Here is a 15,653-nt window from a genome sequence, read left to right as displayed (position 1 = left end):
TATAGATGAATATAGTGGTCTCCCAATCGGAGGAGTTCACATGTCAAAGTGTCCTTGGGCAAGACACTGAACACCCAAGTTCCTCCCGATGGTTAAAAGCCATCAGTGTGAGTTGGCGCCGCAGATGGCTGCCTTGGTTCTGTACCGGAAACAAATTCCTTGTATGTGACATACTTGGCCAAATAAAGGTGATTATCCTTATATAAATAGATATATCACCTAAGTGAATAAGTGCATTTACCAAAAGGCTGAATTATTGTTCAGTAATACTATTTGTATACATTTTCAAATGCATATATGGGTGATCCATACCATATATGTTATGGCTCCTATTTCCAACATCACATGCTGGGCAGCAAGCTCCACCTCACCAAGTATACCTGATATGATAAAGGTCAGATTCAGAAATGTTCAGCTTTTCCCACCATGCCTAAAAGCCACAGCAAATTGGTACAAATGTTTGACCAAACGTGTACCCAGCTTGCTACTTCTTTATTAATTTGACAGGTTGAGTGGATGAGAGAGGGAAAAGGTGTATTATTGAGGTCAGATTTTTTTTTTTTACTTGCTGCATAGGTTGTATTTTAAGATTGTTTTCTTAATTAAGGTGAATTTATGGCACCACAATTTCTGAAACTGAACACCGGGCACCTCCAAAGCCAGCATTTTTAAGTTCCTCTCACAGAAGAAGTAAGAAGAAAGTAAGAACGAAAGTAAATGTGTCAAGAACAATCCAGCACTGACCAGAAAGGAAACCTCCAATATCCCAGATCCACCATTCAAAGCAAATCATTAAGGCACTGGGAATAGCCAGCCTCATATAGGAGCCCCATTCCTGCAAACACTCGGTGGACCAGCCTGCAAAAAGTTTCACAAAGAATCATATTTAGTGTGGCCTGTAGAGCAAAGTGATTTTAAACTTCTTGCATGCATCGTTCACCTTCTGGCTCAGATGAGTACCAGAAATACTGATGCACTCACATTAGTTTTTGATATTTGTTTGTATAACTCACCTCCCCATGTCTGCTGGTGGAGCTTCTTCCATCTGATGTAGCCATACAGCAGCAGGCAAATGGTAATCTGGGAGAGACTATTAGCTATTGCTGATCCACTGCAAACACACATGGCAGAACATCTTTATATGTCGGAGGGATGTCTAATGACAGCCATATAGTAATTGTGGCTTCATCCCTCTCTCTACAGAAAGACAGGGAGACGAAGGACTGCACACCGAGGTGTCAAAGGAGGTCGGCATCAAGACAAAGTTACATTGCGGTTGGAGTACACTTAATGTCTAACTAGGAATCCACAGTGAAAGGGAGACGTGAGCAAGACATAAGCACTACTGAACTGTGATTCTATTCAGTCCACACTGAACGCAAGACGTGCGTGTCTTTGTCTGTGTCATCAGAACAGCTGTCTGTCTGGCAGCAGGACAGTGACAGGAGAAAGAGGCTTCACCAGGTCGACAGATGAAATGTACTGGACAAAAGTAGTTTTCATGTATGCTGGTCAGGGAAAAAAAATCTCGCTTTTATACACCCTCTGGATTTTTTTGATTTTATTGTTTTTCTTCAGCTCTAGAGAGGGTTTGTGTGTTTTTAAACAGCTGTCTGTGGAGATTATGCTTCACTATCAACATATGTGTGTGGTGTTTGTTTCTCATGGTGTTATGTTGTTTGTTCTCCATTGCTGCTGAAACACTGAAATTTCCCCACTGAGGGATCAATAAAGTACCTACCTACCTAAACACTGCAGAGGGGAAAAAATAGACCTGAAGCCTAAAAAACATGAGGGTTCCAGGAGAGATGCACTTGATACACACATCTCAGATTCAGTGTGGAATGAAACATTTGATAGAATGGAATTCTATCTGCAGCTTGAGACGGGCATGAGACATGCGTAGAAAATACTTTAAAAAACAACTTTCAGTATGGATTAGAGGCTAGGGGCAAAGTTCATGCTTGACATGAGAGGGGAAGAACAGACCTGACCTACCCACAGAGATCTGATTGGTTAAGTCGACTGCCTGCTGAATCAAATGTTTGTCCAGCTGGACCAGCATCAACTCCAGTCATAGCTTTCTCTTCTCTGTCTACCCTACTCTGCCTCTCTCTCTAAATAAAGTACAAAGATTTGGACAACATTCAGTGTTTGAATGCTAGAGGCTAATTTGTTGCTCATGGCAGTTGAATCCTGATACCATATCAAGTGGCAGAAAGTCCATGAAAAATGACAAGGTAAGGAGAAGCAACGTGATGTACTTACACGACACCCAGCTTGAGGCTGAAGATTAAGCCATAGTTGTACCCCAAGTTAAAAAGATTTGCTACTGCAGCTGTGTACATCTGTGGAAGAATTATCCCCTGACAGACAAAGAAAACACAAAATCTATAATCAACTAATTTGTAGAGCTACTATTCAAACTGCATAAACATTATTTAGTCAGGTTAACTAAAATTTATTCAGTTTTCATTTTCCCCAGTAGCAAATTCAGAAAAAAATCAGTCACTGTAGCAGCTTGGTAAGGCTGTACTTAAAGAATAAGGCTGGTCATTTTCTATATTAACAGTATTTTAAACACTCACCCTACAGGGACTAAAACCAACAATGACTTGCCTCAACTCATGATTATTTTCTGTCAATCTGTCAGAACCCAATTAGCTTATTGGCCTGTGGCCTCCATTGTTGTTCAAAAACAATTAAAAACACACTAGGGAAACACACCGCTGCACTGGGTGACATGTTTCCTCATTACAAAACACCAGGCCCTAATATTTTTTGCAGATGTTTCCCCAAAGGTTCAAACAACCATAACTTTTTACAGCGTCAGAAGTAAGCAAGAGTCAAGGGCTCTTTCACAAAATCGTACTGACAGTTGGTGGCCCTAGAAGAAAAGTTATTACAAATCATCCTCAGGGGGGCATGAACGTCTGAATCAAATGTCATGGCAATCCATTCAGTAGCTGTTGAGAGACATTTTACTCAAAACCACAAATGTGGATCTCATGGTGGAAACGTCAGGGGACCATAAAATTATTGGGGTGTAATCACAAATGTCTGTGCCAATACTTTTACCCACTAGCATGAAAGAAGCTAAATAATCACCACCTTTGGATCATTTTGGTGAATATTATTTTCAACTAATGATAAAACTGCTGACACTGCTGAAAAGATCACAACTTTGTACCACTGGTGTGCCACATTTTTTCTGAATTTGATCTGAGAAAAGATGGAGTACACAAATGAAATTCAGTGCAGCAAAACACGTCTGTTTCCTGCCATGAACTTACCTGGTTTTGTAGGTAGGAAGTTTGTAGATGGTGCAGGAATATGGCCTGTAATGACAAAAAGACAGAGAGAATGTTTCATCAAACGCAGTTTTAATGAAAATGCAATACACTAATTTAGCTGCTGACCCTATGCTACTCATGCAGTTCCAAATGCTGATAGGCTGTGTGAATAGGGTTAACATGCATGCTAATAATTTAATGAAAAATATATTAATGGGGAATATTATAGTTCCTGCAACTGACATACACTCCAACTAAATACTGAATTATACAGAATGTACAGAATGTACTAAATAAGGCATTAAAAATGTTTGTACCCCAGGGGAATACACTATATTTCTCAGACTCTGAGAAGAGTTTCATTTCAGCGCACTCACTGGAACAGCTGGTAGAAATATCATCACATAGATCTGGGCAATTCTGCAGGGGAAGAAAATTGAGTAATATTGATTTAGTAAAGAAACCACTTATTACAAATTATGATAATAATTCCCTCCTTCCTCAGTCATGCTCCTCTTTTTACATGTAATGTATCAAAACTATGTCTGAACAAAATTACTTTTTTAATTTGTTGTTGCTTTTGTTTTCTCAGATGTTTTAGGTCTTCAAAGCAAATAAATCTAACTATAATGTTCCACGGAAGTATAGGGAAAACACATTCACCTACAAGTAGATAGATTCAGGGATCAAACTGGGGTGGAGCCTCCCAGAGCTGAACAATAGTATTTGTAGTAATGGCATTACTGCAAGCACTAAAGCATCACTTCACCCAAATTACCAATAAATTTTAAAAATAAATATAATAATGACAATTTTCCTGCTTCTTCCTACTGGTGCAGTGGTGCAAATAAGTATTTGATACACTGCCGATTTTTCAACTTTTCCCACTTACAAAGAATGGACAGTTCTGTAATTTTCATCGTAGGTACACCTCAACTGAGAGATACAGAATCTACAAAAAAAATTCCAGTAAATCACATTGTTAGATTTTTAAATAATTTATTTCCATTTTATTGCATGAAATAAGTATTTGATACAATAGAAAAATAGAACTTAATATTTAGTACTGAAATCTTTGTTTACAATTACAGAGGTCAGATGTTTCCTGTAGTTCCTGACCAGGTTTGCACACACTGCAGCAGAGATTTTGGCCCACTCCTCCATACAGGTCTTCTCCAGATCTTTCAGGTTTTGGGGCTGTCGCTGGGCAACACGGAGTTTCAGCTCCCTCCATAGATTTTCTATTGGGTTTTCTATTGGGTTCAGGTCTAACAATCTAACAATGTGATTTACTGGAATTTTTTTTTGCAGATTCTGTCTCTCTCAGTTGAGGTGTACCTACGATGAAAATTACAGATCCGTCCATTCTTTGTAAGTGGGAAAAGTTGAAGAATCGGCAGTGTATCAAATACTTATTTGCCTCACTGTATGTGGCCATTTAGATAGACTGAATTTGAAATATCTGTCTCTGAAATGTCACCAATACAATGGAAGTGAGTGGAATTTAATTTGTTGTGTGGCAAAACATTTAGAAAATTCAGCAGCAACATTTCTTTGCTCAAACTGCTGTTGTTGCTGTGGACAGTCCACAGATCACAGTGTCTGCTGTTCACTGAAGGTACAAGCTACTGAAGAACTAGTTGCTATAAATACTGCAAGCATGGTGCTAAAGATAAGATATGTATTTTGTTGTTTTTTGGCTTAACCAGTAGTTTGTCAGTTTGTTTATACACATGTGCAGAACACACATGCCCACATCCGATATGTATGTTATTAATGTTCCAGTTTTGTAAAATGTGAATTTACCTCACCACCTCGTCCTCTTGGTGCATCATGAGCAGTAAGCTGTGAGAGTTGATGAGAACAGCCCAGCAGGGCAGACAAAACAGAAGCAGGATCAACGAACTCCTTTGTAAAATGACTCCCACACGTTTCAAGTTCTTACTGCCAAACGTCTGCAAAATAACATGTGAAAACTGAATCTGATTATCTGGGTTTCATATTTAAATCATTCTGTGGATAATATACAGTAACAGTAAGGCACAGATAAAGTTGATTTGTTCACCTGGGAAATCAGTGTATCACAAGCCACACCAAGACCATAACCTGTTGCAAGTGTGGTCACGTTAATGAGCTGGAGAGGAGGGATGGAAAATCATATAAAAAACAATTTGAGAACAAAAACCAAACATTAGGATTCAGTTAAAACATGTCAATGTTCAAATGGCAGAGATTTTTCCCAGCAAAGTGTCACTTATGCTGTGCTCACATAGGTTTTCTTCTTGGTATTTTGAAAATTGACTGCAGTGAGTGCAATGGATGAACAGGGCGTTTTGACTCAATTAATCACCCCATGTCACAGTGTCCATCATGAGCTGACAAATGGATATGGATGCCCTGTACCAGGACATTTATGAGTGCTGCAGGAAGATGTTATTTCTGTCATCTCTCCAAAGTCAAACAATAGGCTGTTCTCTGGGTACTCTCTTGTAAGAAAAACTGAGATGCACTTATTTTATGTCTCAATCCACAGAATTCGTGCAGAACTCAAGGACAGCTGAGGTGGAACTACTAGGTGACTGATAAACAGGCTTTTTTTATTTGGTGTGTTTGCCATTGTACACTCTGAAGGTTTTCAAGCCACAACATTATGAGACATTGTTATGGCTAAATCCAGAGCTTGTCATGTTTCACACAGTCCAATTTGTCCAGAACCTAACCAAGTTACAGTCAGTTAGAAGTGAAGGGCAATCAGACAGCAAGGGTTGTAATCTGTATTCACTCAAGTCTTCTTGCATCCAGGCTTGCTGCTGTTGTCGCAACAGTTTAGATAGTATAAGAGAGCAAAATGGTCCACTCACACTCACAATAAAAAAAAAAAACTACTTTTGTGGACCATGGTGGCCTAGGATGTCGGGTGCTGACTATAAATTGCAACAGTGAAAACTGTTCATCTGTTCAGTAAATTGTGTACATCACCTCTATCAAGACCTTTTCCAGGTCTACACAGTCAGAACTAGATGGTAGCCATGGTTGTAAGAAGCTTTCAATTCTGTCATGTTTTGTTCATGTTCTTGATATTAACATTTAAATTAATGTTCCTTTTCAATGTGAAAATGTTGATACACCCAGTCTGAATGAGAATGAATTTCAAGTCACTCATTTGGTTTGCAGGTTCATAGTTCAGTGCCAGGAGGTCTAACAGTTTCTGCGTGTGAACTGTGGAAAGCCATTTCCAATACACATGCTCACAGAAACCAGGCACCATGGCAGGCTGCCAGAGTAAATGAATGCGTGATAAAAAGGGTTCAACATGTAGCAAGCCAAAGTGAAACAAATATTTTTTAGGACCGAGTTGACTGGCCAAACTGGGGCTGGTATTGTCTTTATGCATCAATCAGGTCTGACTAAATTACATCTATTTTATGTCTTTGTGCCTGACAGTGTTTTTGCTGCTGGTGTTAAGTCTTTTAAAGCTTCAACTGCAATGAAATCACCATCCTAAATAAAGAGACTAATATAAAAAGTGTGTACATATGGAAGAAAAAGATCTCCAGTAGATTTTTATGTTGCTTTGTTTCTAGGATTTGCAATTGTTTGCAGGCAAGTTAGCAAAGCATTTGAAACGTCTATAGTACAGTGTACTGTAAGGCATGCATTGATGCCCTCTGATACCACCTCCACACCATCACTGGTGTCCAGGCAAACCAATCAGTGGAAACTGACACATAGACCAGTCTGTGGCCTGTGGCCATTCAAATGTGGCCAGAAATGAAGTTTCTGGTCCTGACAGCTAAACATACTGCAACTGATGCAAATAGACAAAAGACAGGTAAATGAGCTTCTAAAAGGTTTTGTGCAGGATAGACCTCTCTAACCAGTCAGAGGTTTTCAATTATTTCTGCTTGATGAGTAAGTTTTTTCTCATTTCTTGTAATTTCATAATGACAAATATCTGATGAGCCAGGCAGTGCATGGTAGAGGGAGCGCTGGGCGGAGCAGAGTGGATTGATTTGGAGTTTGATGCTAGTGCTGCCTTAAGTTAGATACTGTAACTTTAATTATTTGAGTTTTTTGTATTTATAGTGTATTTAAGTGTTTGACTGTATACAGTATGTAGCTTAAAATTAGGGAGGAAATGTTTCATTACACAAATCTTGAAGGCACATAGACTTCTGGTCCAGTTTTAAAGCTGACTTTGTTAAGTTAGTTAACTTCACATTGCTCCTTAGAACTTCACTTTACTTTACTTCTACTGTGTATTGTGTTCCGATAGTCTGTACAAAATTGTCAATGTTTTCCTGTTTGTGCAGTCAGTTGCAAAACAGTTCTTTACCATATGCTGAGTTTGGTTTGAAGTCTTTCTGCACCCTTCTGGAATATGGTCTATGTGTCAATTTAATGTTTCATCCACAACAGACACCACATTGCACCAGTTACTGAAGACCTGCAGTATCTCGTAGTATCTCAAGTGTAATGCAGTTACCACACACTGAGGTAAAGCAGCAGGATCACCACAATACAGCGGATGGCCACTGCCCTCCGTGCACAAACAATGCAAATTCTAATCCTATTGTGAGTAGTGGATAAAGTGGAAGTCATAGTAATAGCAGCAGGAACAGTAATGTTAGTACAGAATGTAGGAAGCAATGGCAGTCTTTATCCTATACGGGAGTATAGACAGTACCGCTGAGGCCAGTGCATATCCAGCCAGTTCTGCGTTGCCAATGTGACCACAGAATATGCTGATAACAAATGGTATCAGGAAGTTCAGAATCCGAGACAGCAGCTGTAGAAACAAATAGAAAGATGTGATTTTTCCAAACAGCCCACCACTGATCAGGTAAAGCTGTTGGAGAAAATCATTGTACTGTACTCTACAAAGTAGTTTTCACTTAGAGAGCAGTGTTGCGAAATCACCAAGCCCAGTCAGGTTTGTACCAAAATGCAGTAAGGACATAAATTTATTTAATGTTTCACATACTTTATATAATTCACACCTTCACAACTAGTAACTGATTATGTTGTTAGACTATACTCTGTAAGAAGTGCACATCTAATGCAAACAAAGGAATACAGCAACTAAAGACTTCAACTTTTCCCTACTCACCAATGGGCCTGTAAGCCGTAAGACTTGGTAAAGTTCTTCTCTGTAGCCTAGTGGTAGCCATTGTCTCACGCACGTACACCAAAACAGTTTGGAGCTGACTGCTACCACTGCCTCATCTGTTTCAACCCCTGCTGCCTTAGCAACAGAAACCCCAGCAATGAGCCCTGCACCCAGCGAGGGGTGTGCAGGTTCCAGAGAATCCAGCCTCTCCATTCAAACGCAGAAAGGGAAGACAGAAAGGAGAGGGAAGGGAGTAAAGCTCCAGAACACAGGAGGGTAGGAGAGAGGGAGGGAGCGGGGAACCAGAGAGCAAAGTTAAGAGGTGCAGTCAGTCTATCTGGGTTTAGAAATACATCACATACATTTCTTCAAAGTTACTGATTAAATAATATGGTTGGAATCAGGGTTGAGACATTGAATAAAGAAGGGGGGGCAAGAACACAGAGGGAGTGACACAGGGAGTAGAAAAAAAGAAAAGCCATTTTATTGATACAGGGGTCAAAGCAGTGTGAGTGAGCACTTTGTGAAAATGTTTTGGTGCATGTGTATGAGTGTGACTGTGTGTGCTGGGAGCCTTTCAGGGCTCAGTAGTAATCTGATGAGGAATGTTTGTTTGCCTGGTGAGATGGCATGAACTCTGTAGATTTTGATTAACTACATACAGGACAGCCATGCTGTTGGTGTTTGTCTATGCACATGCAGTAGCCATTAATTTTATCTGATGGTACTTTGATCCTTGACTTTATCCCTGGGGACACCCTCCTCGTGTATTTGAAACAAACAGGGTATCGTCTGCTTAAATGTTAATCGACTACCCTGACTGAGTGATAGTATTGATTTAAGCACTAATACTTAATCTTTAACTTTGCTGAAAAGACACCAGATTCAGGAAGTGCACAGTGTATCATTTGTAATAACAGGAGGGCACAATTGGTGGCAGTGTTTGCATGACCTTTGGTATGAGAGCAGTAACAAGCACGACCCTCACATTACAAGGAAGAGATCCCTGTATGCATCTGTCTAGTATATGTATATTAGTAGCTAGTCAGTTGTGCAACATCACTTAAAAACCGTTCTTCTCCCAAAGGTATATGTGTTATAAATGCTGCAAACCCTTTTTTTTTATTTAACCTGACTGTACACTTAAAGAAAAATTGTACACAAAAAAAAAATCCAATGTTTATCATGCACTAAAATTAACTTTATCAAATGCAAATACATGAGCACAGAAGTAAGAAACTTGAAGACGGCATGACTAATATAACTGGCACTTTCTAGTCAAAATTACATAAGGGGTTTTTTGAGAATAAATATCAGAAGCATGGCTATTGTTTAACCTCAGTCATATATCAAACTTAATAAATATTTCATTACAGTGCATGTTGATATTTTAGTAAGCACAAAATAGTCAATTTATAATGGTTAGTAGTACTACTGAGACATTTGTAAAAAAAAAAAATTTAAATTAAAACTTTTTTAAATTATCAGCTAACAATTGAAACAATTATATAAAAAATTTTAAATCATGCAACTTGTGAAAAGTAGTTACAACTGTTAAAGTTTGTGTGCTCATACAAAGCCCAAACACAAAGCTCACAGTTTGTTTACAAGCACAGTTTGTAGGTCTCCTTAACTCCTGTACATGCAGCTGAAGAAAAAGTTTTCAGTGGTTTTCCACAGCTGTTGGAAGCATGCACAGACATATGCACACAGTCACGTACTTGCGGACATTTGCATAATCTCCTAACCTCATGCTCCCCCTCCTCCTCCATTCAGTGTTTGCTGTGTTCTCCTTGTTAGAGTTTTAAATCTAATATTAATCTAGTTGTCTTCAGCTAATGCAATATTAACAACATCAAACCTACTGTAGACAGAAATTTTTATTTATCATGACTGATTAAACACTTGATCAAGGTAGGTATCAACTAAAAGCTGAACCAGTGTTGACAATGGGTATTAATATTACACCCATTGAACAGGTAAATGAGACAAAACCTCTTGGTAAAATTTTGGATTATTCATTGTCGTGGTTCACACAAATTGATGTGAGTAAAATGGGGAGGGCTCTGCCACCAGATGTCACTAGTAAGTTATATGTACTTTAGTTCTGTCACAACTTGATTACTGTTTAATAGTTTGGTCCATTGCGTCAGTGAAAGATTGTTCAGAATATAACAGTGTACTGCAGTGTTTGTACAGATTAAATGTAGGAACTATGCATAACAACCTGGCCTGGCTGGCGGTCAGACAGAGATCCACCTATGCTTTGTTAGGTTTTAATCAGAAATATAGTGGTGACAAGATCACAAACAATATGATATGACATAATTTAAACTATTCCTAAATCTTCATAGATTTTAATTCCAGAAGTGTGTATTGACACTACTGCTGTAGGTGTAAAAAGGGAGGGATCTGTTTTCATACCCTTTTCTTGAAATGGGGATGTACAATACAGTGAATACAGTATGTACTATTTATACTGTGTACATTTTTAAATGACTTTTTAGTATGAAATGGTATTTGTTATGAAATTAATAAGGAACTGTGTATATTTTGTGATATTTGGCTTAACGTCCTGGTAAGGTGACAATTTAGTTCTCTTCTGTTGTTTTATTTGGGACTTAATAGTTTTGTGTGTAGTGTTCATGTGACTGTAGTGTGTATATGGTTGTATGCCTGGTAGACCCCAGGACAAATAGCCAATGTTTAAACTAGTGTGAAGGGGGATCCTAAATAACAGATAAAGAGAAAGATTTTATATGATTTTGTTTTGTCATTACTTTCACTTGTATCACTACACTACATCCATATTGCCATACAAAGTTAGAGCCATAACTAGAGCTACTGTGAATCTCACAAACCAAGTTCTGAAGTTTAAAGGCTGTCAGCTAAACTTTTTTATAGACGTTAAATTTGCATGGCCTTTTATTTACACATTAGGACATTAGTAAATAGAGATCACATGAATTTGATGTAAGAATACAGTGAAACAAGAAATCCACATATCCACATCCTAAGAAGCTTTAGTGCTAAGGCAATGACTAGACCCAATAAAATGTTTCCGTGTGCTTGCACATTGTAAGTTCACAACAATAAAAAAAGAAAAGTATCAGGGTGGGAGGAATGAAAGGCAGTTAACTGGAACAGGCAAGTAGAATGATGAGAAAGACAGTTAACATTTAAGGGAAGTTATAAATGTGTCTTCATCCGCACGTGTAGCATAAAAGAGCCACTGAAGATTCAAACAGCCCTCCCATCCTCATATTCACACACACACATACAGGGATCATCAGAAATAAAGACAAGACGACAAGAAATAATCAGTGTCAGGTAAGTAGCTCTTTGTCATCTCAGGATCCAAAACCTTTGTGTGTCAGCAACACTAAGGATTTCTTTTAAGCAAATTGCAGTTACAATATTTTATTATTAATGTCAAGTGGTAAGTGTGAATAAGTACAAATTAGCTCTTTAAAGACAAATGGAGTGCATTTAGATAGTGCTTTTAACATTGTAGGTCCCAAAGCTGACCTGAGATCTTTCAAAAGCTTAGCTGATGGATGGCCAAGGAGGCAAGTAGTAGGCACAGAAGCAGGCAAAGATTCAAAAGATGCCATCTAAATATCTATCTGGGATTCAGTATAATGTTCAATCGGTTCGGTAGAAGGAACTGGGGGTAAAGAACACGCTTTCCTATCTATTTTACTGCAGAAAAAGTAAAAAGAAACTCATGAGCCCTTTAGCTTCAGTGCCAAGAAGAAAAATAAAAGAAAAACTATGGGATTGTGTTTATTGTTACTGCTTAAAGGAGAGAAATATACAGACCTAGCAGCAGACAGAACACACCTGTATTTCAGTACACTCATGCATTCGAGTTATTGAAGATAGAAAGCTTCAAGTTTTGATTTTAGCCATGTTTGCTGGAGGCTCCTACAGGCCTGCTTAACGATGCTTTTCTCCAATAAACCTGCTTCACCATCTGGTTTTGGTAGTATGAAGTGCAGCAGGGTCGAGGAGACTAGTCAGAGCTGTGTTTAAGTCACTGGTTTGGTTGTCACTAGAGCCTGTCACTGCAGTGAATGGAACCAGGACCAATTGTTCTCCAAGAACAGCTAAAGTTGATGGACCATTATGTTGAGTAGTACTAAATACATTTGCACTAATATTAAGAGGATATGCTGATGTTGCTTTGAATTTGGTTTACTTATTGTCATACTGCACATTGCATGTTCAGATACAGCAGAGGGATCATAACCTTTTGTGATTTAATTTTCTGTGAAGTTGTTCAACAATTTGATTGTTTCAGACTTGAAAGATATACAGTAGGTTTGTCTTACAAGACATTTTGATTAGCCATAAAAAGGGGAAATTGAAATTCATATTAAGGTCACTAAGGTTACAAATGATTAATTTGTTAAGTTTTGATGTTGCGACTCTGATGGTTGCTCTGGACTTCAGTGTCGGAAGTGATCAGTAGCCTAACAAGTTTGAAGAACCAACAGAAAATATTAATTCAAACCAATTTTGTTGAAATGTGAAGTGTTGATGAATTTAGATCCAACTTTGTATGTGTGCCTTCTTTTCCTTACCTCCAGGTTTATCCAAGGAAGAGAAAAATGAAATTGATGTCCAGGGCCCCACTCTTCCATTTGCTCATTTACTGTGCAACCCAGACATTTGGTAAGCTTTAGGCTTGCTATTCAGGTCACCTATAATTTGTTTGACTGTCTATTAAAATATTGCAACAGGGTATTTTTCTCACCACATTTGTGCAATCAAAGCTTTCACTGCTTCGCTCAGGATTCCCTTAAAGTTCAAACCAACTTTCTTCCCCTTTTCTTTTCTAAGGTGTTAAGATCAAGTCTGTCCCAGAAGTCAACAGTGAGGGTGTCATTGAAACAAAGTTAGAGGAGACTGTGTCTCTGCTTTGCCTTCCTGATGGTGCCTCTGAGGATCAGACTGATGAACAGCTGGTCTGGCTGAGGAACGGAGCCATGGTCAGTCTGAGAGAAGGAAATAACAAAGGTAGCAGCAACGTTTGCATTACACCAGTCATCCTCGAAGATAATGGTGCCACCTTCACCTGCCACCTGAGCAGAAACACCACAGTTAGTGCCTCAGTCACCCTGAATGTCACATGTGAGTCTCATCAATTAAATATCACAAATAATGATAATATTAGAAAATAATATGGGTTTTTTTTTTTTTTTAGCCACGCTAGGGATGGTGATATTGGTCTGCTTGTCAGTCAGTCTACAACTGTAGTCAACTTTTATGGTTTTGAGTGAAATATCTTAATGACTATTAGATGAATTGGAGTGAAATATTGTATAGACATTTATGGTCCCCACAAAATGAATCATGATAACATTGATGATCCCCTGACATTTGATCAAATATCATCATCAGGTTTCAACTTGTCCAACCAATACCCACAAAGCTAATGATATTCTCAGCAGCCTCAGCTGTACTTTGTGCTACTTGAAAATGTTAGCATGCTAAGGTTAGAACAGTCTAACCTAGAGTCACTAATGTGCCTTTAGACTCTTAGGCTTGTTAAGTAACAAATAGCCTACAGCAGTCATCTAAAGGTCCTTGAGACACAGCATTGCTTTGAGTAAAATTATAACATCAGCACGCAAACATGTTCTGAGTCTTGGTTTAGAGAAAAATACAAGAGAAATGTCATGATTTTGTCACGAGAAAAGTTCTTTTTATGTACAGCCATTCGTTTCTCTGGGAACCATTAATGCCTTTATAAAATGTCATGTCCATTCATCCGTTACCTGTGATATTTCAGTATGGACCAAGGCAGATAGACTGACAGAATGACAGTGTTATCTACATACAGTGTGTTAAAAATGGTTAAAAAGGGTGGCTACTAGATTAACGTGCAGTTGAAAGATAAAAAACATCTGCACTGAAATTTGTTATCTAAATAATTTGTTTGCATCAATCTAGGGAAAAAAACCCAGCAGAATTAATATATTCTCCATGTTGTTGCTCTGCAGATGGCCCATTGCTCTCTGGGTCAGAGCAAATTACAGTAGAAGATGAGTCAGTTCTAGTCCTGCAGTGTGATATTTGGGCCAATCCACCAGTCTCATTTGTGTTGTGGACACTAAATGGAAGCGCCGTGGATCTAGTAGCAGGCGGCTTCACTGTGACCCATGACGCCTTTACAACCCAGCTAACCACCAACAAAGTGAAGAAAGGTGTGCATGAGGGGACGTACCAGTGCAAAGCAGACTCTCCCCTCTATGGAAATTACAGCAAGTTCTTCCATGTCACAATAACAGGTCAGTTCACACAATCAGCACAGTTTTGCTGAAGCTATCTCATTGTTTATGTGTAATCAGCAGATGAAATGATGAATCAGTCAGTGATATGAAGTAAGAAAAAATGGGTCGATCTTCTTTCTCTTCATCTGTAGAAAAGACCATGCCGTTCCCATTATTTCCCATGATAGCGGGGCTGGTGGTGGTGTGCCTTACTGCAATTTTAGCTGTGGTTGCACGGTGGGGCATAATCATAAAGGTAAAACACAAAACACACATACATACAATACAAAGACTGACTCATTATAAGCTAAACTTCTTACATTTTATTTCTCTTTTGACAGCATTGTAAGGGTTGCACAAAATAAATGGTTTCACCAAAAGAGAGAAGCTGAGAGAATACATAAAGAAAACCCTGACAACAGCAAGGGCTGTGTGCAAAGGCCTGTGATTAAACCAAAATGTAGCAGGCTGTCTACTATCATTTATTTAACCAGTTATTATGGCAGGAGGATATGTGATTTTTGACCTTGAGATAATCCTTAAATGTGTTCATAGTATGATGCTCAGTGACCCTGTGATGTAAACATTGGATTTGCCTGTTTTCTTGTTAATGTGTTATATAAAATGCAAAATAAAAATTGCTTTTGCTTTCTCACCTAACCTGAATGTGCACTGATATTGCATGCACATCATTCTTCTGGGGGATGCACCGGGGGTGGATGAGATCCGCCCTGAGTACCTTAAGTCTCTGGATGTTGTTGGGCTGTTTTGGTTGACACGCCTCTGCAATGTCGCATGGCGGTCGGGGACAGTGCCTCTGGACTGGCAGACCGGGGTGGTGGTCCCTCTTTTTAAGAGGGGGGACCGGAGGGTGTGTTCCAACTATAGGGGGATCACACTCCTCAGCCTCCCCGGGAAAGTCTATGCCAGGGTACTGGAGAGGAGAATTCGACCGATAGTCGAACCTCGGAT

At 38.9% G+C, this 15,653-nt stretch overlaps 2 protein-coding genes across 3 annotated transcripts in view; one reads left to right on the top strand and one right to left on the bottom strand.

Moving 5' to 3' along the window:
- The window catches only part of slc47a1 (solute carrier family 47 member 1), a 13,313-nt gene extending 4,657 nt beyond the window's left edge, over positions 1-8,656 (bottom strand). The window contains exons 1-10 of the mRNA XM_020598338.1: positions 8,404-8,656; positions 7,981-8,082; positions 5,359-5,427; positions 5,100-5,248; positions 3,671-3,713; positions 3,294-3,338; positions 2,269-2,366; positions 1,014-1,111; positions 745-858; positions 313-380 (exon numbers count right to left, since the gene is read on the bottom strand). Of these exons, the coding sequence (XP_020453994.1) occupies positions 313-380; positions 745-858; positions 1,014-1,111; positions 2,269-2,366; positions 3,294-3,338; positions 3,671-3,713; positions 5,100-5,248; positions 5,359-5,427; positions 7,981-8,082; positions 8,404-8,616 (999 nt within the window). The 5' untranslated portion in view covers positions 8,617-8,656. The remainder of the gene's footprint in view (positions 1-312; positions 381-744; positions 859-1,013; positions 1,112-2,268; positions 2,367-3,293; positions 3,339-3,670; positions 3,714-5,099; positions 5,249-5,358; positions 5,428-7,980; positions 8,083-8,403) is intronic.
- The window catches only part of tmigd1 (transmembrane and immunoglobulin domain containing 1), a 54,743-nt gene extending 39,471 nt beyond the window's left edge, over positions 1-15,272 (top strand). For both annotated transcript variants that reach the window (XM_020598340.1, XM_020598339.1), the window contains exons 2-6: positions 12,996-13,080; positions 13,249-13,539; positions 14,412-14,699; positions 14,834-14,937; positions 15,023-15,272. In XM_020598340.1, coding sequence (XP_020453996.1) covers positions 13,017-13,080; positions 13,249-13,539; positions 14,412-14,699; positions 14,834-14,937; positions 15,023-15,046 — 771 coding nt within the window. In that variant the 5' untranslated portion in view covers positions 12,996-13,016 and the 3' untranslated portion in view covers positions 15,047-15,272. The remainder of the gene's footprint in view (positions 1-12,995; positions 13,081-13,248; positions 13,540-14,411; positions 14,700-14,833; positions 14,938-15,022) is intronic.
- Positions 15,273-15,653: the final 381 nt, after the last annotated feature.

This window comes from Monopterus albus, unplaced genomic scaffold (assembly GCF_001952655.1).
Source record: "Monopterus albus unplaced genomic scaffold, M_albus_1.0 scaffold38.1, whole genome shotgun sequence".
Lineage (NCBI taxonomy): Eukaryota > Metazoa > Chordata > Actinopteri > Synbranchiformes > Synbranchidae > Monopterus > Monopterus albus.
This window is presented reverse-complemented; position numbering and strand designations above follow the sequence as displayed.